The sequence below is a fragment of the Embiotoca jacksoni genome, unplaced genomic scaffold, assembly GCF_022577435.1.
Source record: "Embiotoca jacksoni isolate LCO1_2020_lvr unplaced genomic scaffold, fEmbJac1.0.p SCAF_22, whole genome shotgun sequence".
Classification (NCBI taxonomy): Eukaryota; Metazoa; Chordata; class Actinopteri; family Embiotocidae; genus Embiotoca; species Embiotoca jacksoni.
The window spans coordinates 9526171-9552460 of record NW_027185363.1 but is presented as its reverse complement, the minus strand read 5'-3'; the positions used below and the strand labels follow the sequence as shown (position 1 = coordinate 9552460).

At 43.5% G+C, this 26290-nt stretch overlaps 1 protein-coding gene across 21 annotated transcripts in view; it reads left to right on the top strand.

Moving 5' to 3' along the window:
- Nucleotides 1-26290, top strand: part of LOC138203162 (receptor-type tyrosine-protein phosphatase F) — a 166540-nt gene that overhangs the window by 110527 nt on the left and 29723 nt on the right. For 4 of the 21 annotated variants that reach the window (XM_069157846.1, XM_069157840.1, XM_069157843.1 and 1 more), the window contains 10 exons: nt 2382-2687; nt 3478-3671; nt 8663-8689; nt 11827-11944; nt 12526-13098; nt 13868-13968; nt 14602-14849; nt 16211-16289; nt 17528-17752; nt 25424-25578. In XM_069157846.1, the coding sequence (XP_069013947.1) occupies nt 2382-2687; nt 3478-3671; nt 8663-8689; nt 11827-11944; nt 12526-13098; nt 13868-13968; nt 14602-14849; nt 16211-16289; nt 17528-17752; nt 25424-25578 (2026 nt within the window). Of the gene's footprint in view, nt 1-2381; nt 2688-3477; nt 3672-8662; nt 8690-11826; nt 11945-12525; nt 13111-13867; nt 13969-14601; nt 14850-16210; nt 16290-17527; nt 17753-25423; nt 25579-26290 lie in introns of all 21 variants that reach the window. The other 17 variants (XM_069157838.1, XM_069157841.1, XM_069157835.1 and 14 more) reach the window with 6 other exon arrangements.

Sequence of the window (26290 nt, the reverse complement as noted above, 5' to 3'; positions counted from 1 at the left end):
CAGAGCAATGAACAGATTGGAGTTCTAGTCATATATCACTGTAGGCTGTGTACAAAACTACTCAGCTAAAGACTTGACAGTCTGTAAGAGCTGCAGGATACTTCACCTACTCATGGAATGGGAATTGATATGTATAAGTAACAATGGTTAAGATAGCTGACAATCTTTAGTGAAAGGTGCAGTCAGATTTCTATTCTAACTCTAATAAAGTACATAAGTTGGACAACAGCTAAACGTTTAGCTTTGAGTGATTTGTTTTAACCATTAATGTTAAAAACAGGAATAAAAAAAGGTCTATCTTTTGAATTATGATTGGTTAAGAAACAGTCAAAATAATAATTTGAACATCTATGACTCTTCACTTATGTTTGTGAATATACCTTAAATCCAGTTCCATTATCTACACCCGCTTTATCCTGTTTAGGGTCACTGGAGCCTTTCCAAGCTGACATTAGGTGAAAAGCCTCCATTTTAAGCCCACTTGTTACCTCCCTGTTTTGTTTTGTTTTTTGACTCTGAGGCGTTTTATACAGTATTTCCTGTTGTGTTGTCCAATTTCACTTTGATGTAGCAGATTTTGCATCCCGAGCTCAATACAACAATGTTTTCTGCAAATGATTAGTGCTTTTTTGATTCAGTCTGCCAACTTCTTTTTTAGAGATACATGTGGTGTTTTCACCATCCTCTCTTGTGGATCAGGGGACCACCTGATGAGACTCACTACTCTTTTGTTAAGCCCTAATGTTTGATAGAGGTGGAGTTTCATGTTCTGGCATTAGTTTATTGGATTCATATTTGAGCTCGCTGCTCATTGCTCTGCTTATTAAAAATTACATTTCATGGGCATGCCTTGTAAGAACACTTTGTTTTGAATTTTCTTTCCCTTAGTTCATTTTATTCTCCTTTGACAATTTTTTTTGTTGTTGAATAAGTTCAAGATTCAGTAAGGCGCATGAAATATATGAATGCAATTGGGTTTGTTTTCAGTTTTGTACTTCTCCATTTTAAAGTTGTTTATTAGTTTTCTGTTTTTACCTCTAGACTTGAGAGTTTATATATTTTATACTGAAGCTGTTGTAAATAATTTAATCTTATTTATTGCAGTAATCTAACCATTTCACACTGGAGGTGTAGGCGGAAATTTCCAACCTTGTAGACATGTTAATACTGTAGATGTTTGTGTTTCTACAATTACACGGGCACGAAAGTCAGATTTGTATTTATAAAACATAACAGGGTGAAGTGGACTTAATCTGCCACATCAGCATTATGCCTCGACATTAAATTAAAAGGCATGTTTATGTTGAGGCAGAAGTTTTAAAACTAAAATCTAAAAGTTGCAACATTGCTGGTTTGATTCTAGCCATTTAAATCTAAGAGTTAATGACAGAGCAGCATTTGTCCCATCTGATGAAAATAAAAATGCTGTTTTCCATGGCAGTGACTAGAAAACCAGATGTTGACAATGGCTGGAAATGTCCGTACCTGTTATTGATTATGAAATTATTGCTTCATGTATAGCTGCCCAGCGCATCTCAGCTGCAGCCAACCACTTTAATTAAGCCCAGAGCGTCTCTACATCAATGTGCGAACACTAGTCAACACTGTCAAGCACTTGTTCACACGCTCACACATCTCTGGCCACTTTATTACGGCAAGAGGCAGCACAGAGGGCAGTTAGGAACAAATTACATCTTTATAAAAACATTGCCTCGTAAAATTTTTGGCGTATTTTATATTCCGTTCGCCTCACCCTGTCGTTTCATGGCCTCGTGCATAAATGTAGTGCCAAACGCAGCTTCAGCAGAGGCCTAGTAATGTGTTTTTGCATCCAATCTCTCAGTCTGGAGTCTGCATCCTGTTTAGTATGGAAGCTTTTTGTATTCAGTATAAAAAAATTGAAAATTCATATTCAAACTTGCAATGTTATATTAGTAAATTTATCACCTGCAGTTTGAGTGCAAAAAAACAGCTTTGGTTATTTACAGGGGCGGTACAGAAGCATGCACATTGATAGCCACACAGGTTCTTATTTTACGACATTTATTTACAATGACTGTCCATACTTGGGCTTTAATTTCAAAATACCACATACACAGTGCAATAGGAAATACCAGATTCAAAAATGTGCTCCATAGGGAAATATGACAGATGATCAGGATATCATAAGTATCTTAATTTTATGTACATAATGTTAAACGTAAATTCAAAAATATTATCTTGCTATTTTGTCTATGACATTTTGATTTTATACTGACCACAGTACGAAAAGCTTCCTCAGTTTTGACGTATTTGTGTTTGTGTTTTAGTTTGGTTTTTTTTGTTTGCTTGATCCGTGCCCTTCCCTCCGTGTGGTTTTTTGCTCCCCTCCCCACCTGCAGCCCCATCTGCCCCTCCGCAAGAGGTACACCTGGTCAGCCTGAGCTCCACCAGCCTCAAGGTGAGTTGGGTGGCGCCGCCCGCCGCTAGCCGCCACGGCGCCATTGTGCGCTACACAGTCAGCTACCAGGCCCTGGCTGGAGAGGAAACGGAGCGGCACGAGGTGACGGGCATCGGTGCGGACGCCACCAGCTGTGTGCTGGATGGCCTGGAGAAGTGGACTGAGTATCAGGTGTGGGTGAGGGCACACACTGATGTGGGCCCGGGCCCTGAGAGTTCCCCGGTGAGGATGAGAACCAAAGAAGATGGTAGGTTGACATCGCGCTTGAAGCAGAGTGCTCTCCGACTATTTAAATCTCTGTTTCTTGCATCAGCCCGTCCGCTGTTTTCTTCTCCCTCTTCAGCTTTTACTGCACAATTTTCTCCGTACTGTTGATGAGTGGTAGCAGAGGGCGGTCAATTCTTCTTTTTTCCTCTTTCCAGCTCGTTCTTTTAAGCTCTAACACTTAACATCAGTGGCAGGTTGAGGCTCATCAATCCGAGGCCTCGCTTCTGCACCACTTTCCTCTGCTTTCACTGTGTAAATGCCTTCTTGTTTTTCCTTTTTTCTGTTGTGAGGAACGGAAGTGGAACAGATCTCCCCTTCGCCTGTTCTAGCGCTCTCGCCTCTTTTTCTCACTCGTTTCTCGTTTTGTTTGCAGTGTGATAGAGGGCAGCTTCTCCTAAGAGAGAGTCGTCTATAATTAATGTGTTTGAAGTTTGCTGCAACACAGCTAATTTCATACTGGAATTAAGGGCATTACAGACATCACGAGACCACATGCTGTCCTGCATAGGGTGTTTAGGGAATCCAGTAGTCTCGATTGAGTGGAGATGATTTGATTCATGGCCAGTTCTAGTATCACTTCCTTCTACGCAGCACTCTACTCTATAAAAAAAAACTCAGAAGTCATTATTTTGATAGTTGTTGGCTCCTCATCACAAAACACAGCGAGCTGTGGAACATCACTAGCTCAGCATATTTTGACTCTTAACTCTCCCTTTCCTTTCTGGCTGTCTCCTCCTCTCTCTTTCTTATTCCTTCATTCTTCCCTCCAGTGCCAGGAGCACCCCCCAGGAAGCTGGAGGTAGAGGCCATAAACTCCACAGCCATCCGAGTCACCTGGAAACCACCTCTGCAGGTGAAGCAACACGGTCAAATCCGAGGCTACCAAGTCATCTTCTCCCGGCTTGAAAACGGCGAACCGCGAGGCCAGCCCAACATCATGGACGTCGCTTTGCCAGAGGCACAGGTACTGGATGATGTCTTACTCTTGTAAAGTCTTTTCTCTGTCTCTTTTTTTTTACTGTCTATAACTGTTCTATGTTCACTTCCCATTATTTTCATTCTCCACCGCTCCCCTATTGCCTTCCGTCGTCTGAGTTCACACTTCATTTCCCCAGTACCGGGTGACACACATGGAATTTTCTATCTGTCTGACTGCAGTCTCCTCCCTCCTTCCTTTTTTATCTTTCTCCACATGTGACATTTGACTCTAAATTGGTACCCTGCTCCCACAGCTTTGGATTAGCTGTCGTTACAAGATCCACTTTAATTCTACAGTAATAGCTATTAAATATTTTATATGTGTTACAGCAGGATGTGGCTTAGTGGAATCAATGCACCTCTCTTTGCGGTTTTAGCAGTAATACATATGCACTGCCTTGTTACCCTGTTTATAAATTAGAGGTATTTTCCTGACACCACCCTTTACACATTAATGCAGGCTGCTCTGAATTGCCCAAAGCTCTGCGACACCAAGAGATGGATGACAGATTGTAATCCTTAAGAGGGATTCAGAGATTCATGAATATCTTAAAACCTAAAACCCCACTCTCACTTTTTCCCTCTGTTTGAGAGGAGAGACCGGCTTAAGAACCTCCTTGTGATTGTTTGCCGGGAGTAACATTTGCACGAACACGCGCTCGCTCCCACCCGCGATGGCCTTCAACAAAAGCCTCTAATTTGAACCAGTAAGTGCTCCCCGGCCACGAGAGCCCCGGCAAAACAATCCGAGCGGCCTTCCATGTGTCTCTGAGCTGTGTTTGCTGATAAATGGTAGCAGCAGCAGCGTTCGGGGAGATCAGCAGGTTGCTGGTTCGGTTCCCAGGCAGCGCGCGCTGCTGTACCCTCGTTTGCTTCGGCACAACACCCTGCAGTCTTAAGTCTTATGATTAGAGCAGAGGATGCACTGGTAAAGTCACCTTGATGTGATGCAGCCGATGTGATATAGCCCAAGTGATGATAAGTAGAAGCTTGTGTGTACCAGGGCGTTCTGTGATAAGTACATAATGAATAATCTTGATGTGGTTGTCAAACAAGCCAAGTGGATCATCTCACATGGGAGTCCAGCAATTTCTTTCCATTAAATTAACATTAAGTTAATTCTGGCCACAGAGCTCAGGTTATACTTTAACCTGACCGTGTTTCTATGCCTGGTCAAAGAGCGAGCTCCCCCAGCACAGTCCAGCCTTTGTTTTACCACAGGAGTTCCTGGCAGCTGCTGCATACAGTTCATTGTTATCTGATTGTGTAGTAGAGTGGTTGACAGCCAGGACAGCAGATCGTTTGGTCTGGAAGAGAAGAAAAACCCGGTGGCTGCTTGTCTTCCTGGAAGAGCTTTCTTCGATGTCGACATTTTTCTGCGAGATTTAGTTTTTTCCGTTTGTGAAAACTGAACTGAACATGACCCCTAATTGTTATGCAGACAACACTCCCCGCCATGTCTCATTTGTGCCATTTTCACACAATAAACACAAAGACACACCGTAATTTGGCGCTCAGGGTAGCTCTCATGTTCCAAATTTGTGTCCAGGACACCTCTCAAACACACGGTCCCCTCCCTGGCAGACACCTGGATTTCTTCTCCTTGTGTTTTTTTCGTCCTCTCCCTCCCTTCGGTTCCCTCCCTTTTTTCTACCGTGGCCTCCTTTTGCACTCTCTCGGCTTTAAAAAGCCAGTTGAGTAATTACCAGAGGATTGCGTGCAAGTTGGTTACCCTTGATTGAGTCATCTCAACGGATTGTTTTCTATCAGACGGCGCTGAGTAGCCAACCTGCAAGGACCTGCCCAGACGTCATTAAAGACCACACAGTCCGCCAACAGTCCCTCATCCAGGTTCGCCCGACTGGTTTTCAGACAATCCTCTCCTTTTTCACACATTTTTCCATTCATGTACCACAACAGCAAGCAGGAAAAAAAACAAACCAAGATAACGTGAGCGAACATGCTGGTTGCTCAGATCAACCTTCTAGTAGGCGTTCCAGCTGGCCGAGAAGAGTTCATGACTCATCCTAGAGTCATGCAAATCCCTCAAACGCACACCTGTAATTGATGATGAATAAATTTGGGGGGGGGGGGACAATTTTCTTCTATCTTGGCACATCCCGAAGTGTTTCTCTCAAGAATTTCCCTAATCTATTGTGAAATCAGTTCCATAGCCACCCTTTCACCTGAATTGGATGCACAGTAAGCTCGCCAGGAGGAAAACCAAAATCGAAATTTTCCAGGGCTCTTACAACATACAACAGCCTCACCTTCAATCACAATTCTAAGCCAACTGATTGAATTGCAGATCCTGTCATAACCGCTGACACCTTTCCCCTTCTCTTTGTTTCCGCGTTGCCGGCTCCTTCTCTCCTTTTCACCCTCTCTCAGGGTTAGCTGAAAATGCTGGGAGGAGAGCTAGGAGAGCTTGCATGTGCGTGGGCGGTTTAAGCGCCTCTTTTCTTTTCAAGCAGGAGCCCACACAGCGCCCTCATTTCCCTGCTAAATTTAAACCAGAGGCCATGTTAGCAGTGTGATGTTATCGACCCCTTTGCATCCATACTTCTGTTGAAAAAGTGGCCTGAACCTGAGTTGGCAGCTCCGTCATTGTGTTCTCGCAGCAACCTCTAGGCTCATGTTTTTCAAAAACACATCCATAGACGTTTGCAGAAAAAGGTGTGTTTCAGTTTGAAGCCATTAGCCGCCGTCTGTGCATTTTCTGCACAAGTTTGCCCTCCTGCACAAGTTTGCCTTTATTCAGCACTACTTTCCAAGTTCATTTTGTTTGACCACTCATGCGTTTTTGTAGTTTGTGTGAGCGAGGCGATGCTTCACTGCGTCTGCGGCCTTCACTGCCTCAGATTGGAGTTGAATGGGAATTGAAAAAAAAAAAAAAAAAAAGAGAGAAAAGAAGCACCTCAGCCCGTTTCACTCCATCAATCATGACAGCTCCTTCTCTTCCACATCACTCGTTTCCCCCTCGTTCCCATTTTTATAGCCACACATCTCAGCCCATGTCATCACATTTGCATTCACCCGCCTGCAAATTATACCGCTCCGTTTCCACAAACGACGCTTATCAGCAATGATGTGTTTTCAGCTTGCGTCGGCATTCGAAATATAAATGGAGGATAATTTATAATTCTCCCATGGATTTAAGCAGAAAGCAGAGGCAGTTGCGATAGAAAGGGATTAAGCCCAAGATGAGATAGGAACTCTTGCAAACCTTAATGTGTTCGCTGCTCTGTTGACATACTGAGTGGAATTGACGGTAAACAAATTAAGCAATTATGAACATTGCAAACTGTTATTCATGGAGTTAAAGCAGCAGCTGTTCTTAAATGCCACCCTTCAGTGCCCCGCCATGTCAGGGGAGCATGAGGCAGCAGATTTTGATGTGCCACGTGTCCCCACCACTCACAACTGGGACCTTACGGAGGCCCTAGCTCATTCTTTACTTTGCTGCTTATTAACGAAGACCATCCACACGGAGGAGGGCGGAGAAGTTGAGTCTTTTGTCTTTTCATATGCCAACAGTCAATAGTGGATGATGAACACTGTCTCCCCACTGCACAATGAATCAGCAGTGTTTGAGGCTCCCTCCCTTTGTTTGTGAAAGCCAAGAGAAGCGAGAAGGGAAAGACGGGTGATCAGGCAGGCAGGCAGGCACCACAGCCACCATTGGTCTCAAAGGAATGTGTTTGCTGTGTAAACATCTTGACAGGTTCACCCAAATTACAAAAAAGATATATTTTCTTGCTTAGGTTGTTGGTATCGAGGAAAATATATAGATTTGGTTATATTTTCTCAAGTTTTGAGATGCTTGTCTCCCTCTAGGGCTGAGCAATTTGATGCAAAAATAATTGTATTTTTACTGACCACCTTCTGTTCAAACTTTTTAGCTGCAGAAGTAACTGAGCTAATAACCGACCTGAAAACATACCTATTGAGCAGTTAGAAATATATTACTTAAACTAAACTATTAACCACACAACTATATTGACTAGGTAGCACAAAAGTTAAAGCTCGGAAATATATATTTTCGGTGCACTGGGACTTAAGCCTCATAACTTGCCAATCCCCTCCATCTCTTCTCCCCAGTTGGTACAGTCCACTGGCAGCCGCTGCAAGAGTTGTGCACCCCAACCATCACCCTCCTCACCCACCCGTTCTCCCTGCTCTTCGCCCACACCCCTCCCCTTTTTCTGTTCTCACTTTGTCCCTCATCAGTGTCACCAGGGTCTCCCCTGGCCCTTGTCAGCCAGGCAACCCATCAGTGAACTCCTCTGCAGTAACTGAGCTATGCCGCGCGTTGCTGGTAAACGCCGGCAGTTGCGTTCTGCATCGATGGGGTTTGATGTCACAGGGCTAGCATCGCGGTACTGGTAATAGGATTTCATGCTCTGCACTGACGGAGCCCTGCGGCACGAAATGGGCTTTCACTTCCCCCCAGGAATCACTTGGCCAAGCATAGCGAGCAAGGAGAACATTTTGAAAACATATTGAAATATAATGAATAAAAGGCCCTCCCCTCCATTTCTGTAAGGGAAGAGGAAACGCTCTACAGACTCTGCGTGGTTTATGGTTTATGTCCACAGCGAGGTAGTTATCACATCGAATAGAGGTGTTCTGATTAAGAAATAGTTTTTTTTTATTATTGGATTCATAGGCAAATGAGAAAACAAGGCAGTGTATCAAACAAACAATTGAATCTCTCAACCATTGCTCTGCTCGGTTACACAATTTGTTTAATGCCACTCAACTTGTCTTAATTTCTTTTCTTTTCTTTGTGGTTTATTTTTCCTCCATGGCTTCCATCACACTTTATCACAGTTTCTTTCTACCGCACGACTCTGTTGACACCTACATTCATCTGTCTGCGAAAAAAAGACAAGTGCTTTTTTTCCCTCGTCTGTTGTGTTGTTTCTGACTCATTTCTCTCCCCGCCCTGTGTCCTGTGTCTTCTCTCCCCATCAGTGGAATATTGAGGAATCCACCGAGCATGTGAGTAACCCTGATGTGTGCTGCTGGGGTGTCTTGCAGGGCAAGCTCTTCCCCCTCTGCAATTTAATGGGTGCTGTGTGTGTTTGGACTGAGTTATGAGTGTGTGTGTGTGTGTGTGTGTGTATGTTTTTTTTTGTGTAAGCCATGCCTGTAATCCACTCGGTGTGAATCCTCATGAAAGATCATAACCCCATCATAACCGCAGCAAGAAACGTGTGTTCAAATGATTTCTGGTTTTTATGTGTGTGATTTTACCTCAGAGCTCCTACAGCCACAGAGTATGAGTGTTATTTCCACTGATGATTGCATACAGGTCTAATATCTCAACATTTTACCGTAAGTCAAACTCATAGTAACAGCTGGGCACTCGCATGTGATCTGTGGCACTTAGTACAGTGTGCGTGGAGTGCTTTCCCCCCCATTGAGCGTACTGTGCAGTCAAAGGCTGTGTGTCACCATTCCAGGGTGATGCTGACATTAATCAGGCTCGCCGAACCTGCTGTCTCCCCTACTGTTCCAGATGACATATCTATCTGAGGGGAGGAGCTGTGTGTTTTATCAGCTCCACACATCTCCGAGATTGCCACCAGCCTTTCATGTTCTTTTCATTTGCCTGGATGGCAGCTCGCTGCTCCATGCCTGTCATGCAGCCCTTTGTTATGGCTTATTACATCATATTGTAAGAACATAAAAACGGAGCCACTTACTGTTCCTGGTCAGATTTTTTTTTTTTTTAAAAGCCTGCCAGATTAACAGATGTTGTGATTTTAGGATTAAAATAAGGACAAGGGACTCTTTTTAAACGTGGCTTTACAGCTCTTAAGAAACCATATGAAAGAATTATTGATAGCAATTTTCAGTGCTCATCTTCTTTGGCATTTACCTTAGAAAACTCTTACATCAATCCATTGACCACCCGCAAAGGCTGAGGGAGGCATATTTATTTTCTGTTTATGCATCAACACTTGACTTTTTTTTTCTCTCTCTCTCGCTATATTTACATAAATGAGGCAGCCCGATGTGTGCAGACTGTATTTATCCGATAGCACTAAACACAAATGTGGTTGCACAGCACACCGACTCCTCCAGCTCCACCCACATGGCATGAGTCAGACTCGCCTCCTCTCCCTCTGCTCTTAATGTGTTGATTAACACCTGACAGATAGAGCTAGACGTTGTCAGAGGAAGACATCTGTTCGCACATCTATATTATTTCTTTAGCAGCCATGTTTAGGCAGTCGGTAACTAATATAGTGTGACCGGCCACAGACAGATGTCATCAGCAACAACATTAGCATGTCCCACTGACCCTTGGCTTTTTCGCGGGGATTACGATTTTTAAGCCGTTTTTAATTTGTCAGATGATTATGACCCTTTTAAAGCAAACAATAGACACAATACAAACAAAACAAACAAAAACTTATCTCAAGCAATTATATTTGTATTAACGATGCTGCCCATTTTTTCTATTGGCATTTTCCACTCTAGTGAGGATAGTGGCGTAGGGAGGCTTGTAGAGAAGAATCCATTTCTATAACTAGTCGACTTGATAATCTCTGTAATGCCCTTTGGTGCTGCTCTAAGCATTTGCTCCGAAGGAAACTTTGAAGCCGGGCTTTTTCTATTTTCTGCTGAGTTTCAGAAGTGTTACTAGACCTGAATCGACCTTGCCAGAATAGAGGGAAGAACGATCTCTGCAGCTGCCACTGCTGAGACTGTTAAAGCCATTTTGTATGATTAAAGTAATGAGACTTCCTCCATAAAGTTAAAATGGTTTTATAATACAGTAATTTAGCATTCTTCCCGCCCCCCCTCACCCCAATCTCTCTTTAAATGCTAGTATGGGAGCACCAAATGCCCCTTAAAGAGAGAGGCAGTAAAAAGCATTGTCAAACAGAGCTGGCTTATATAGACTGTTAAATGCTCTTCTATGGTTGGGAAATTAAAACTTCATTAGTTAGAGAAACAGCATTAGGGGCAGAGCCATATAATATTCTGAGAGCCTGAGAAGTTTGCGAGGAGATCCGACAGGAAGGCTGGTAGGCATCTGTGTGTTCGTCCTCTCAGTGGCCCCAGTCAGAAACAGACAACTCCAGCATGTGTGCTCGAGCCGCAGGCGTTAATTTGTTCTCGAGTGTGTGCTCATGTCTGTGTATCATTGTGTTTGTGCACATTTACGTATGTGTGTCTGTACATGCATGCATACTCTTGTGTATATGTTTATATTGACTGTATAAATTTATATACAATGGTGAGTATGTGCATTTACCTATGTGTGTGTCTGTCTGTTTACATATGGGCTTTGTTCAAGCTCCGAGTGTTTAATTCCAGTGTGTGGGTGTGTTTTTTTTTTTTTTATTCAGACTGATGCAGTCTGGTGAAGTGAGTGCCAGCACTGCAGCAGGTTACCAATAACAGTGTGTTATCTCAGTTGTTTTTCTGTCTGTTCTGTTCCTGACTGCTGAGTTACTGATTTGTACACCACCTCAGTGTGTCTGTGTTTTTGGATGCAGACTGTTTGGACATTCAGCTACTCCAGAGGACAATAAATACCAAAATTTTAATTTCCCTATTGAAAAAAAAAAAAAAAAAAAAAAAAAGCTACATGTAATATCAAGTCTGATGTTTATTTATCTGAAGGATTTATTTCAAAGAGTTTTACTAACAGTCCCATGGTCAACAGTGTACTATTCTGTGGGCTTTAACAGACTGCAGTGTAGTGATGATCCTAAACTCCTCTGGGTATAATCTCATGCTTATCCATGCAGCAGGCATGAACACTGACACACTGGTGATGTTGTGGTTCATTTGGTTGGTTAATGGGTTCAGCGTGTGCCTTACAGTTGGACGCGGGAGTTTTTCTTGACTAAGAAAAGTTTCTAGTCTTGGCTTGTGTGCCTTTTTTTTTTTTTTTTTTGGTTTTTAATATTTTGTTTATAGGCAAATCGTTTGAGGAACTACGTGGATGGAGAAGGGGGTTTCGTGTTATTACGGTTTCTTTTGGTGCTGTGTGTTTGGCTTGTGTGAGGGGGGTTTGCGTTTTTTTGTTTGTTTTTTTCTGCTGCTGAGAAGGTTTCGCTCAAACCCGCTGATTCCTTTTAACGTCTGACCTTCTGATTTTTTTTCCCGCTTTACAGGAGGCTATCATTGGTGGACTCCATTCTGAAACCACCTACTCTGTCACTGTGGCAGCGTACACCACGAAGGGAGATGGAGCTCGAAGCAAAGCCAAAGTCATCACCACAACTGGAGCAGGTCAGAGCTGTGTTTTTATCAGGGTGTTCATGTAAAACAGAGAACATTTGAGATATAAAATATGTATTTACAGTGAATACTATCATCTTTAAGGTTTAAAACTGATAACCTCCGTCTTCCTCATTCATGGGTGTACCAGGATTAGAGGACTGCCGTGGTAGTATTAGTGGGATACTACATATATGTCAGTTTCCAGCCAAAATGAACATTCCCTTTTTTTAAGCAAGAGTTGTCAAAATGCTTTGAACCAGGCGTGTAACCTTCAGTCTGAGCAGTCTGTTGGACAACGGTTGTTTTACCAGGTGATTTTCAAGAGTGATTTGATTTTCTGTGTCTGTAGAAATCTCAAGGTTGAGTGAAATTGATACTAAGAAGAACAAAATCTCAGTTAGTCACCATAACTTGAAGTGGTATGATCGAGGCGTGTAACCTTCACGTTCCACAAGGAAGTGAATATGTAATTATGTCATCTGACTGTTTTACTGTACAATATGACAGCAAACTATCTGTATGTCTACATATATTATATGTATTTTTTTTATAAAGTTTTTATTTTTGTCTCTACTTTTATCTTTTTTCAGTACCTGGGAAACCCACTATGATGATCAGCACCACCATGGGCAACACAGCTCTGATCCAGTGGCAGCCGCCAAAGGAAATGGTGGGCGAGCTCATGGGCTACCAGCTGCAGTACAAGCGTACAGACGAGGAACCCTACACCTCCCGTGAGCTGAGAAAGACCGACGACCACTACACTGTCACCGGTCTGCACAAAGGTGCCACCTACGTGTTCCGCCTCAGCGCCCGTAACCGCGCGGGCATCGGCGAGGCCTACGTGAAGGAGATCAGCACCACCGAAGACGTGCCCTCCGGCTTCCCGTTCAACCTCCAGGTGACGGGACTGACCCAGTCCAGCACCCAGCTCACCTGGGAGCCCCCGCTGCTGGCGGAAAGGAACGGCAAGATTGTGCACTACGTGGTGGTGTACAGGGACATCAACAGTCAGCAGAACACCACCAACCGCACGGCCGACACGCACATGACCATCCAGGGCCTTAATCCTGACACCACGTACGACATCCGCGTGCAGGCGTTCACCAGCAAGGGCGGGGGACCCCTCAGCCCCAGCATCCAGAGCAGGACCATGTCGAATGGTAGGATAAGTGGTAGGGCACCTGACTAACATTTACACACAAATACGACATTAGGGTTTAATACGCGATTACAGAAACACGTTGGACGCTTCTGTACGTCTACACACACTGCTGCCCAAAACATACATGAGCATCGACATGAACTCTATACCACTTGGTTATTTTTTAAACTCACTGACTTTATCTGCGCCATGTCTTTCTCATCTACCACTCAGTCTCGTACATGACTGTGTTTATTGATTTATAGAGTACTAATCTCATTACACGCTACAGTCACATTACCATGCATCCTCATCCTCCCTCCCATTACACACAAATCTAAAGCGTACCCAGCATGTACCTTCTCGTGTATTTTTCTAATCTTGTAAATGTTAGATTCCTTAGTTATAACCGTGCGCGATGCCTATTTTTAAGGCACATGTTGCCACTCCCACTGTCACATACATTTCCTGGTAGTCACAGAGCTCTCGGCCTGTTGCGTATGTCTCGCTGCAAATGGGGTGTAATAAACTGAGCAGGCTTAGGGAGATGAAGGCTATTTTTGTGGGATCTGTAATCAAGCGTGAATGCGATTGTTGATGTTCTTTGAACAGCCCCGTGGCTTGTCAAGTTTGGTCATAAGGTATCACCGTGGAATATGTTCACATTATTTACTGAGGGGGTTACTGGCTTTAACAGAAGTGTGAAATTAAATTACGCACAGAGATTACATTTTGTGGTGTACAAGATGTCTTACTCAAGATATTAATCAAAGGATTTCCCATCCTAGATTTTCCCACCCTGAACTTTGGTGTCAAAGCAGTCATGAAGACATCTGTCCTGCTCACCTGGGATTTACCGCCAAACTACAAATCCCAAGCAACTTTTAAGGTAAGTTAATGCTGAAGTCAGATACAAAGAATTTCACTATGAAAACAAATTGCATTGATAAAGATGAAATTATCATATTTCAGTAGCTTTATAAGATATAATAGTTTTTAATAGTGCTTACTTCTATATTTTTTTCATTGGAAAGCCATTATAATTGTTACTTCAGCCCAGTACTGTAACATGTATTGCACACACATTTGTAATATAATTGTATGGCAGTGCAACAATATTAACTGGTAACACTTTCAGCAGGCTGCAATCCAGTGGCTTTCCCTATTTGCACAAAAGAAATATGAAAATCTTGATTCATGCTCATTTATGAGGTGTAATAATCTGTCCAAAGGATATATATCAATTCCCACCCCGTGGTAGAGGAGCAAATTACTATTTGAAGTGTAATAAAGCTATTGGATATGGACTAAGGGTGACAGTGAAGCACATGAGAGGAGGTGTCAGATAAAGATGTGAACCTCCTTTGGGACCATACAGATTTCTCTTTTTCCTTTTCTATGTGCGCATTTGGGAGAGTGGGAAGAGCGAGTTGTGCATTTGTATCGAGCAATATACAGTACATGCTGTATATGTATCCTGCCATAAAGCGTAACTCCAAGTTTTTCCCTTGCGTGCTTGCAGATTTTGTATAATCAGCAAAGCGTGGAAGTGCTGGGAAACCTGAAGAGAAAGCTGATCACACAGCTGCAGCCAGACACCGACTACTCGTTTGTACTGACAAGCAAGGGCAACATTGCTGGAGGGCTGCAGCAGCAGGTATCCATTCGCACTGCCCCTGACCTGATCAAGACCAAGCCCAGCACACATCAGGCTCAAGGTGGCAAGATGACTATCAACCTGCCCAAGGTCCAGACCACCACGCGTGTCAGGTCAGTGCTGAGTCAAATGGGACTGATCCGACAGGTTTGAAACGGCACTTACTGATAGCACTTTGTAGTTTGGCTTTCTTGAAGAAATGGTATTTTCTTGATTCCTGTTGTTCTGGGTTTTGTACCCTCATGGTTGAAATGCACTTATTGTAAGTCGCTTTGGATAAAAGCGTCAGCTAAATGAAATGTAATGTTTGCTCCACCTAAGTCCAGCACTAGCTGATGATTGCTGGGAACCAGTAGGTTTGATGAGCAAAACTGAACCGCCTTCTCAGACAGGACAAGACAGGAACAGCAGTGCATATGGCACAGTTGTAACTGATCAATACTAATTCTGAAACTTGAAAATGCAACGTTTACTCTCAGCCATCTTTATGACACAGCAGCTGATGATAACTGAGACTCAACATCAGGCCGAGCTGTGTTATCTGTTAACTTGGTGGGGAGCAGGACTGAGCCTGACCCTCGCGTGTTAAGCGTTTCCTTCGGACGGACACACATCTGTGTTGGGGAGAGTGCACAAGGTTGATTGGTAAAAAAATATTACAGGGCTGTCAGGGCTGACCGAGGTCCCGGCACAGATTGACAGGTAAAGAATGCAGGTGATTGAGGATGGGGAGAGCTGAGATGTGTGTACGCGCAGGTCTCGTTATACATGTCTTCCTCCAATCCCAGACCTGAGTGGCTGTTGAATCACAGTCGAGGTGTGGAGAGAGGCAGCTGCTTTCACTGTCAGCAGCAGCTGATTTTACAAGCAGCTGAATGGGGGGGGAGCGAACTTGAGAGAAGCCTGTGAGAAAACTGAGTGGGGGAGCGCACGAGACAGACAGCAAGGGAGAGCCAACACATAAATAAACACACACACACATGTTTGTACATTGTGTACTCACAAGCAGGCTCCATCATTCATAACCACGTGTCTTAGTTTGACCCTTAACTCTTAAATGTCTTTCTAAAGTCTTTCTTTTCCTTCTATTTTAGTCTTTATAATGATAGTAGGAAAAGAACACACAGGCGAGTGGTCACATAGCTGGTCCTATTAACCTAAGGAATCCTTTGGGGATCTCTATTAGCTGAAGGCTCCCCTCACCGGGATAGTGTTTGTTCCAGTCTACATGGCAGATGTTCTTAGTGATTAGCCATTAATTGGTGAATGCAGTGCCAATCTGCTGGTGTTCGACCTTCGTCGGACCCGCATGTGTAGTACAAAAATTTTGAATTCAGCCCAACAGGCCTCACAGTGAAAGTATGTCTTTCTAAATGTTTTGACTGTTATTAATGCGCTTGGCCCACTTTGATCGCAGCGTGTTCTGCTGCTTCAGTCAGTCTGTCTTTAACACAGGCTGCATTTTTCTTGGCAGGTGGTACTACATCGTGGTGGTGCCCGTGTCCCAGTCCACACGGCGGTGGAAGAATCCAGACGAGATGGACCTGGATGAGGTGAGCGCCAGCCGGTGGCTGATTGGCTAATGCACCGGGTCAGGGGTCACAAATAGCATCTTCCGCTCCAACTGGGTAGGAAGCGGCTGGTTGTAGCTAATTAGCTCTACCCTCCTGGGCTTAGGAAAGAAGAGGTGGCGGGGCAGAGAGATTTTAAACAATGACTCACTCGGGTAGGTGGGGAGTGTCCTGATTGGGTGCCAGCTCTGCAGACAGGGCCCATCTGTTGAATCTAACAGTTTGCATCCACAAAGAATAATCTTAACTGTTACTGTAAATGTTAAGGAATTCAACTTTTCAAAACAATTGTGATAATTTATTGCATTACCTCCATTTTTTTTTTTTTAAGTCTTTCCGGTTATTGTGTGGCAACTCCAGACAAAGTTTTATAAGAGGTATTCAAATGACAATAAAGATTTATGACTGCTTTATTATTCTAGTGAGTAAAGGTCCTCCTTGTCCATGTGGGAATTTAAGCTAAATGACATGCCTAAATATTAATAGCATAATTTTTAAGCAAACTGCAAGGCTCGTTGGTTTGAATTGCTATTGTTCAATCTCCCTGTAGTAATAACAGAGAAGACTGAGAGGGAGAGAGATGGGACTCCCTGAGTCATTAAACACTGAGCAGGCCATTGTCTCCTCCCTCCAACATAATGATTTAATAAAGCTACATCTGGAGCAGCACATGAGACATCACTGACAGAAAACAAAATTCTGCTGAAAACACAATGCCGCAGTGCTCTGTGCTCCTGCTCATTTATTAACCAGGCTGGCAGTCATGCTGAGAATGTCTGCTGGAGGAAGCAGTAATTGCTCACTTCGTAGCTTGGCTGCATTGTTTGCAGTGATATCAGTGTGCAAAGGGCATTTTAGCTGTGTGGAATCATTATCTCTTATTTGGATGCATGCTAGAGACCAGACCTAGATGTGCAGTTTAGTGTCCATGGAAATGGTTTTCCTTTTTGAGATTTTAATTCTGGGAATTGAGGTTGGTTTTTTTTTTGCATATGAATTTTTTTTTTTTCACTCAAACCGCTCAAAAATATTTTTTGTAAAGCCTTCTTTGACCTCCATTTTACAATACGATGCAGTAAAGTTTTTCTCTTCATCATTAAGGAAAATTCTTCTTCCTCACTCCTTCTCTGATTAGATGTCAGAGGTCACTTTGACTATTAATACAAGCTAATAATAAGCTAATTTTGGCCGTAACCTTTGCACTCTTCCTTTTCCCCCAGCTGCTCAAGTCAAGTGAAGGTCCTGTCCTGAGGCGCCGACGTCACCTGGATTCTTCCAAGTCTTATATTACTGCCAAGTTGGCGTCACTGCCAACCACCTTCACAGTGGGCGATGAGAAGATGTACAACGGCTTCTACAACAAGCCCCTGACCAGTCCGCAGGAGTATCTCTGCTTCGTGCTGGCCGTACTGCGATACGATGGGACAGACACCACTGCTAATTACGTAAGACACATATTTTCTTTTTTTAATTTCATAGTAAAGATTTAAATTTATATAATTGATAATAGTAGTAGTGCAAGAACATTGGCTTTATGAGTGATAACAGAGAAAACTCACTCACAAACTCACTTTCTGAATTTGATGGCCTTATGAGATATATATACATATATATATGTATATTTCTATATGACTTTTTGCTGATGGAGTTTATATGAGTAGCATACAATATAAAAAAGTAATGTAATATCTATCACAGAAAAGAAAACTTCACTACTTCCACTTTGGCACACAAGCTCCAAATGCTTATGATGAGATGATAAAATTATGATAATGATATGATCTGGTACTGTATCTGATGCTGGAGGTACTGTATGTAAAGTTAACAGGAGGAGGGGGGTTTCTGAAGTGCAGTGACACACAGTCCGCTCCGGGCCCTTGACTTGTGTTAGCCTTTACTGTTTGTTTTTTCCATCTAATCTCCCCTTTGGTCTTCGTACAAATATCTTATCCCTCAATTTTAATTAGCCAAAGTTAAGACATTTTAAATGACATGATGCTAATGAGTAAAGATTATAAGTAAACGATTTTGTACCTTTTAACATACCCAAACTCACATATGTCCATACTGTACACAGAAAAAAAACCACTGATCCAGAGCTGTAAGAGATGCACTTATGTCTCTCGCTGTCTCTGACTCACTACTCAACACGTTCCTTCGTTGCACCATCGCTCCATTGTGATACAGCTCTGCGACGGCAGAAGCATTAGGAGCTGCGTGGATTTTTTTTTTTTTTTTTTTTTTTTTTATGTTAAAGCTGAATTTATCTATGCCTGTTGTGTATATTTGTACACCTTTTCTTTTTCGGAACAGACTGTTTAAGTTTATCGCCCATCCTGAAGCTCTAACTAGCCTGAACCCCGAGCGTTTCCTAAAATGGCAGCGGCAGGCCAAATTGTTGTTTTTACTGCTACTTACCCTTTAACACGGCCGCCTCTAAAAGTCATTGCAGCTTGTCCTGATAACTCCCTTATCAGCTGACAATGACATCAGAGATCCAGCTTTGCCATTTTGTCAGCCAGCAGGGCCCCGCCCGCGCGCATCTCTTTACAGTGCTAATATGAGGCTCTTGGCTTTTTAAGTGGAGGCCCCGTGCACTCGTCAAACAGCACTAACACAGAGGCCCAGCTCTCCACGGGATGGTCTGGAGTAAACTTCACTGCAAGAAGAATAAGAGTCTGCGATTGCTCTGGGCTTCTCAACTACCCGGGACATGCATATTCAGTAGCTGGGCCCTGGGCGACTGCAGAGAGGGAGAGAGCGAGTGCCTCATGTCCGAAACCAAATCCTAGACTTTTCACCTATTTCTTTCTCTTCACTTCTCTCCCCTCAGCTCTTATTTTCTTTCGCTCACTCGCTCTGCTTCTCTTCGACTCTCTGGCTCTCCACATCTTTCTCCACCGTGAAGACAGCACAGGAGATTGATTAGTGCGGCCGGAGTTAAGCGGGAGACGAGGGCCCGGTCACAGGGCCTAGGGAGTCTGTAAAGCAGGCCTGATTCCCTTGAAATGCTGCTTTACATGTCCCTGAAGCCCTCCCTCCTCCAGTAATCCCCCACTCCTTCACTCAGAGAAGGGGAGGGACATGCAAAGGAGAGTATAGCGGCCAGCCATGATATACTTTGCTTCAAAGGAAATGCTTAAATCCCGTCGCTGCACAACACTCGCGTGACACACCACGTTGGATCAGTGGCGCTCAAGATTTGTCTGTTTCTGTCTACTCTCCCTCCTTAAACTGTGTAGCACCCACCTACGTTTAAACTTAATCACTTGGATTAATCAGACTTCACGTCACAGGGTGAGTCAGGTGGGGTGTTTACAGTCACTTCAGTAACATGGTTATTGACTAGTTCCTGCAGTAACCTAGTTTCTGAAACTTCATTCAAACGAGATGCCTCATTTCATGAATTGTCAAAAGAGTTGGTTATTAAGGGGACAGTGGATTTTAGACACAGTGTTGCTGTGATGAGGATGAAAGGAAAGTGAGTTAGTTGTAGTGCATTCTTGTATGCAGAATGAGTATCCCAGTGTGGCTAAAACTGAAACTGAGAAACTAAATCTAAATAAGTTGACAACCGCTGCTGAATATTAAAGCTTTTATTTTATTTATTTTTTTAAATCTGAGTGGTGTGCACACAGAGGAAAAGCTGACAGGTTTTTTTTTTTTTTTTTTTTTTTTTTACCGTCGTGTGTCCTCTCACTGAACTGTCAAACTGTTCTGACAAAAAGGAAAAAAAAAACTCTTCATGATGCTGCAGCATCATGCTGTCTCACAAATTCACTTCAAATAGTTCTTCGCTTGGTTAAAAAATACAATATGGGATTAAAAACAAAATCCAGTAGATGACCTGCTGTATATAATACACAAAATATTTACAGTAACACAATTATCACTGGCTTCTTATGTGCATTTTAAACACACTCAATTATGATGTAGCTGTTAAAGGGTAGGCTGTCATTGATTGCCTCTCAAATCCCCAAACCGCACTCTTTGGGAAACTCAGATACCATAGCAGTGTTTGTTTTTGTCACCCCCGACGCGGCACTTGCAAACATTTATTACCAAACACACGGGTGCAGAAGGTAAAGCGGGCTGCGAGATCGAGCAGTTGGCAGAAGCTGCCTCAAGCAGGATCTTCAGCAGACCCAGGAGAATGAGACAACAAGTACTGGAATAAATGACTTGTGTCTTTACTACACTTCCTCGCCACCACCCAAAATCCCCCAGCGCAGATCAAACAAGACCGCCAGGGTTTAATAAGCCCTCGTATATCAATGGCCACAAGCAGCCAGCAGTGGTTGGAGGGAAGGAAGGGAGGGAAGGAAGGCGAAGGGGGGATGAGAGGGAGAGAGAAGGAGAGCGTGTGCCTTCATGTCTCCCCAGCACCCAAAGGCAGATAAACAAGCCTGGGGAAGTGTGAAATGGGATGATAGATGCTGGGTGTGTATAAACAGTATCATTTAATGCGAGAAGAGAGCGAATGAGGGAGGTAGCATGAAATATTGTGTGATGTGAGGCGGGGGGCGGGGGGGGGGGGGGGGGGGGGGGGGCTAAAAAAAAATGTTTGTCTTGTGTCCTGTCCAGCCTGTGAAGCTCGGATGACAGAAAGTGAACCGTGGTGGCGGATGGGAGGAGATAGTTTTAATGTGTGCTTTTCTTTAGCGAACGGTGAGCTCCTGGCACAGACAGAAACCAAAACACAGAGTGCTCAAATGTGTTTACCTCAGCTTGCCATTTCCAAAGCTGTCCAGGCATTTTATATTCCACTCACTCTCAGAAAGAATTGGCTTTGTAGCACTAATTCTGTTGATGCTCTGGGCTCAAATCACCTTTAACATGGAAGAGTGATTGCTTTCAAAATTTAAAAGGTTTTGACAGACAATATCAAGAGAGAATTATAAAAACAAAATGTTTTCTCCCTTTCTTAGTCGAGAACATAACCATATTCAAGTCCAATTTTTCACCCATGGATTTGTAGGAATCTGGGCAACATCGATGGGGCTCTCTGCTCAACTGTGCACTGTCACCTCCGCTCCTGGAGGCGTTTCCCTCTAGCGATGCCTCCAGATATCTGGATGCTTGGTATTCAGACGGCTAGAGAGGAGGAATAAGTGCAGTTTCTAGTGCTGAATGGGGAAGGAGGCATGTGAGCAAGAAAAGAAAGTATGAGGGGAGAAATACAGGACGAAAGAGAGAGGGGGTCATCGTGCAGGGTGGACTACACCCTGCAGCCACATTTCTGTTCCTCATAGATAAAGGCATGCTCACACGTACTCTCATCTTTCTTTCTCACTTTTTGTACCTTCATTTATTTATTTATTATTTTTTTTTTGTCTCTATAGCTCTTCCCACTCCCTCTCTCTGTCTTTCCGTGTGTCATGCAGCGATGAGGAGCGTGTGGGCTCCTCAGCCTCCCTGGGGACGCAGAGAGAGCGGCAGATACATAATATGCGTCTTTGCATGTTTGTTTGTTTGTCTGGCACACCCCGCGGCTTATTTAAGCCACTTTTGGAGAGCCGGGGAGCTCGCGGAGTCAATGGCGAGTTGAAACAAATGTGCCTGTGCTGCACGTAGCAGATTCTGTGCTCGGGGGATGGCAGAGCAGCGGTTGACTGGGGAAGCAGTGTAGCCCACGGGCCAGATAGCAGACTCGATATACTGCTACTACCATAACACCTCTGCCTCAGTCTCTCCCTCTATCTCTCTCTCTTTCTCTCTCTGTCTCTGCGCTCTCTGCCATCTCTCATCACCCACTCCCTCTCTTGTTCACTTTACTCCGTCTCAGACAAACACTGACAATCGCGCACACACACACACACACACACACACACACACACACACACACACACACACACACACACACACACACACACACACACTTTCTCAGCGGCTGCGACCTAGACAAACACATTCACTTGTGGAAGCTCAGAGGAGTTTCACAAAAGGCTCAGAAAAACTGATGCCTCACGGATGCTCACACACACACACACACACACACACACACACACACACACACACACACACACACACACACACACACACACTTACACACATTTGTAACTGTTACATACGTACACACAGTCACACACTTTCTCTTACTGACAGTTACACACGCTTTTAGACACAGCCAAATACTTTTTACATTCATCCACTCATAAGGCTGGCAGATGTATGCACAGTGTCCACAGCCAACATCTGTATTGGGTGCAAACATACATCATCGTGTACTTACTACCTCTTTTCTTCTCAGTCGGAATGGGGCTCGGTGGAATTTTATCCAATGTGAATCTAATATCACGGTTTTTTTTTATCTATTTTTTTTTTTATTATTTTTTTTAGTGAAGCACGTGAGACAGGACTTGACGTGACATGGGTAATGCAACGAGAAAGTACAGTACAAATAAGTAAACAGACAAACACGACCAGGCAGGAGTAGCTAAAAAATTAAACAAGCAATAACTACATTGTTGTGAAAAATGGGTAGATTTAAATTGATATAATTGATAATAGTAGTAGTGCAAGAACATTGGCTTTATTAGTGACAACAGAAAACTCACTCACAAACTCACTTTCTGAATTTGATGGCCTTATGATATATATATATATATATATATATATATATATTTCTATGTGACTTTTTGTTGATGGAGTTTATATGAGTAGCATACAATATAAAAAAGTAATGTAATATCTATCACAGAAAAGAAAACTTAACTACTTCCACTTTGGCACACAAGCTCCAAATGCTTATGATGAGATGATAAAATTATGATAATGATATGATCTGGTACTGTATCTGATGCTGGAGGTACTGTATGTAAAGTTAACAGGAGGAGGGGGGTTTCTGAAGTGCAGTGACACACAGTCCACTCCGGGCCCTTGACTTGTGTTAGCCTTTACTGTTTGTTTTTTCCATCTAATCTCCCCTTTGGTCTTCGTACAAATATCTTATCCCTCAATTTTAATTAGCCAAAGTTAAGACATTTTAAATGACATGATGCTAATGAGTAAAGATTATAAGTAAACGATTTTGTACCTTTTAACATACCCAAACTCACATATGTCCATACTGTACACAGAAAAAAAAACCACTGATCCAGAGCTGTAAGAGATGCACTTATGTCTCTCGCTGTCTCTGACTCACTACTCAACACGTTCCTTCGTTGCACCATCGCTCCATTGTGATACAGCTCTGCGACGGCAGAAGCATTAGGAGCTGCGTGACTGAGCTTTTATCAGATATTAGGCCCGTTCAAATGGATGATCCCACTACTTCGCCGTGACCAACAGACAAAAAGCCTTCTCTTTTTGTTCAGCCTTCTCCTCTGCTCTTGCTCTTCCTCCCTTATCCTTCTCTGAAAGCACAGCTGCAGTCATTTGTTACACCAGTAAGAAAAAAAAAAAGTTTTTCCCAGGATTCCCTGCAGGGCTATATCCTACAGCCTTTTTTTTGTTTGTTTGGGGGGCCCTCCCCAAAGAACAGGAAGCCTTGTGGTGTCGTCACATTGGAGGCGTCCCATCGCTGTGTCGTTTTCTCTTTCTCTTCTCGGATAATAGGTTCCTCCCAAAGGCACACAGAGTGGGAGAGAACTGGTTGCATGTCCCTGTGGTGTGCATCTGCGTGTGTGCATGACAAAGACAAATGGAAAACATTGCTGCTGTAAACTACCGCTGTTCTATGAAAATGTGAATCTTTCACTTTCCTGCTTGAGTTATCTCCTGTCTGTGCCTAATATCAGAGGTTCGCATGTACACGATTGAGACATGCTGTAGCGCACACACCCATAGTGTAAATTTTTCCGGCAGTTGCCCATGAGTGTGAGCGATAACAGAACTATATGACAGAGCGCGGGACTCTTTGAGCTCATCTCAGCTTATCTTTCCAATTAATATCTGCCTGTGCGCCGAAGAGCAGGCTGCTGTGTGGCTAATGATCCGGATTACTGCTGCCTGCTGCCCCGCCACTCCCGCTGCATGCTGGGAGCCCAATTCCCTTCGAGGTCTGCGATCTGTCACCCATGCCCGCACAATTCCGCACACCCGCTCCCTTCCCCGACCTGCATCTCCTATCCTCATTCAATAGGAGGCATGCTGCGCTCTAATGACAGATGCCTCGCACCTCCCTCTTTCTCTTTTTCATCTGTCAGCTTGCTCTGCCGCAGTTGGACTCCCTCGTCTTAAGACACTTTTTTAAGCACGATACTGCAAAGCTTCGTGCACCCACTCCTCAGATATACACACACACACACACACACACACACACACACACACACACACACACACACACACACACAGACACCTACACCTACATTCCTCTCTCCCCTTTGTCATTTGGAGTCGTGGAGTGGAAAAATGTCTCATTTACAACCGAGGTGGAAACACACCGTCACCTCCTCCTCCTCCTCCTCCTCCTCTTCCGTCACGGTGTGAACACTAATGAAGAAGAGATGAGTCCTCTCCTGTGCCCCCATTTATCTCAGCGACTGAGGGACATGCACACTTATCCCTACCTCTCCTCACTCTTGTCTCAAACTCGCTCTGTCATCAGCTGTCTCAGTTTTTTGAGACAGAAACTGAAAGCAGTGATTTGATGGAAAAATAAGAACTTCATTACGCTAGATGTTTATTGTTGTTGAAAAAGTGTCAATTGAGTTCGGTCAATAGCTTTAAGGCTTGTCCTGATGCATCCTTGAACTGTGGCCTTTTACGAGCATGACATAACTTGATTGTCGGGGTGCAGAACAAAAAATCTGCAGTCATTATTTTGATATCTTACGAGGATCAAAGTAGACTTAGCTAACACTTTATTTTCAGTGTTTCATTGTTTCCAACATTGCTACTTTGACCACAGAAAGTAATGCACAATGAATGTTGGTGATTTTCTTTTTTTTGACCATGTCCTTTATTTTTGCTCTTGATTTGAGTATGTAAGACTCTGATCTTGACTGAGAATCTGTGTAGATTTGTAAATTCCTGTTAGCAACAGGCTCGCATGCTTGTTCTCTCCCATTTCAGCACTTTTTGAGATGAGAAGGGCAGCCCTTGCAAAGATATTATAAGTATGAAGTTGCTTGGCTCTCATGCACTTTCTCTTTTCTTTTTTTTTTTCCTTGCAGATGACATTTTCAGCGAGTCCCTACTCCGACCCGATCCAGGTCAAAGCAAGAATGGCTCACGGGATGGAGCAGCCCGAAATGTTGTGGGTCATGGGCCCAGTGCTGGCTGTGGTCCTCATCATAATCATTGTCATCGCCATCCTCCTCTTTAAGAAGTAAGAGGCTGTGCTTCGGTTTATCAGTCGTTCATTGCTGTTTGTTTGAGGTTGAACTGCAGTGACACTCGTGTTTGTAGGTTTCTTTTGGTTGCATCAGGAATGGTAATGAGACATGCTCCCTTCTGCCACTTGCACCAGGCTGCTCACACACCAAACTATAACATCCCATTTCCTTACCCTGATCTACAGTGTAATGGGAGAGGAACCGAAGGCAGTTTGATTTGTGTTTCACACAAAAGATTTTGGCCCAGTTGGCCGTTTTCAACAATACTGAGTGTCAAAAGTGTCAGTTGAAATGGCAGCTGACATTGCCTGCCCAATAAAAAGCACAGCTTGGCTGTCAAAAGCTCTTAGTTAGGAGTGAGAAATGGGTTTTGGCCAACTCCACTGGTCATTTCAAATAAGAAACAGAAGGCTGCAGCAAAGGGCTTAACTAAAAGCTCAGTCAATATCTCCTTAAAGCACTTCAGCTGTCCCTGTGCAGCACACCGTGATTACACACAGACCGAAAAGATGCCCGGGAGGAACAGCTGAACGGGGATGATACAACTCATGCTAAAACCATTAACTGATGAACAATTAATTTGATGGCATAATTTTCTGTGATTCATTTAAAAAAAATATTTGTAACATGTAGGAAGAGGCAGTTTTGTTTTTGTATCTCTGTTAATTGAGGACCTTTAAGGTGGGCTATAGGTCAAATGTAAAT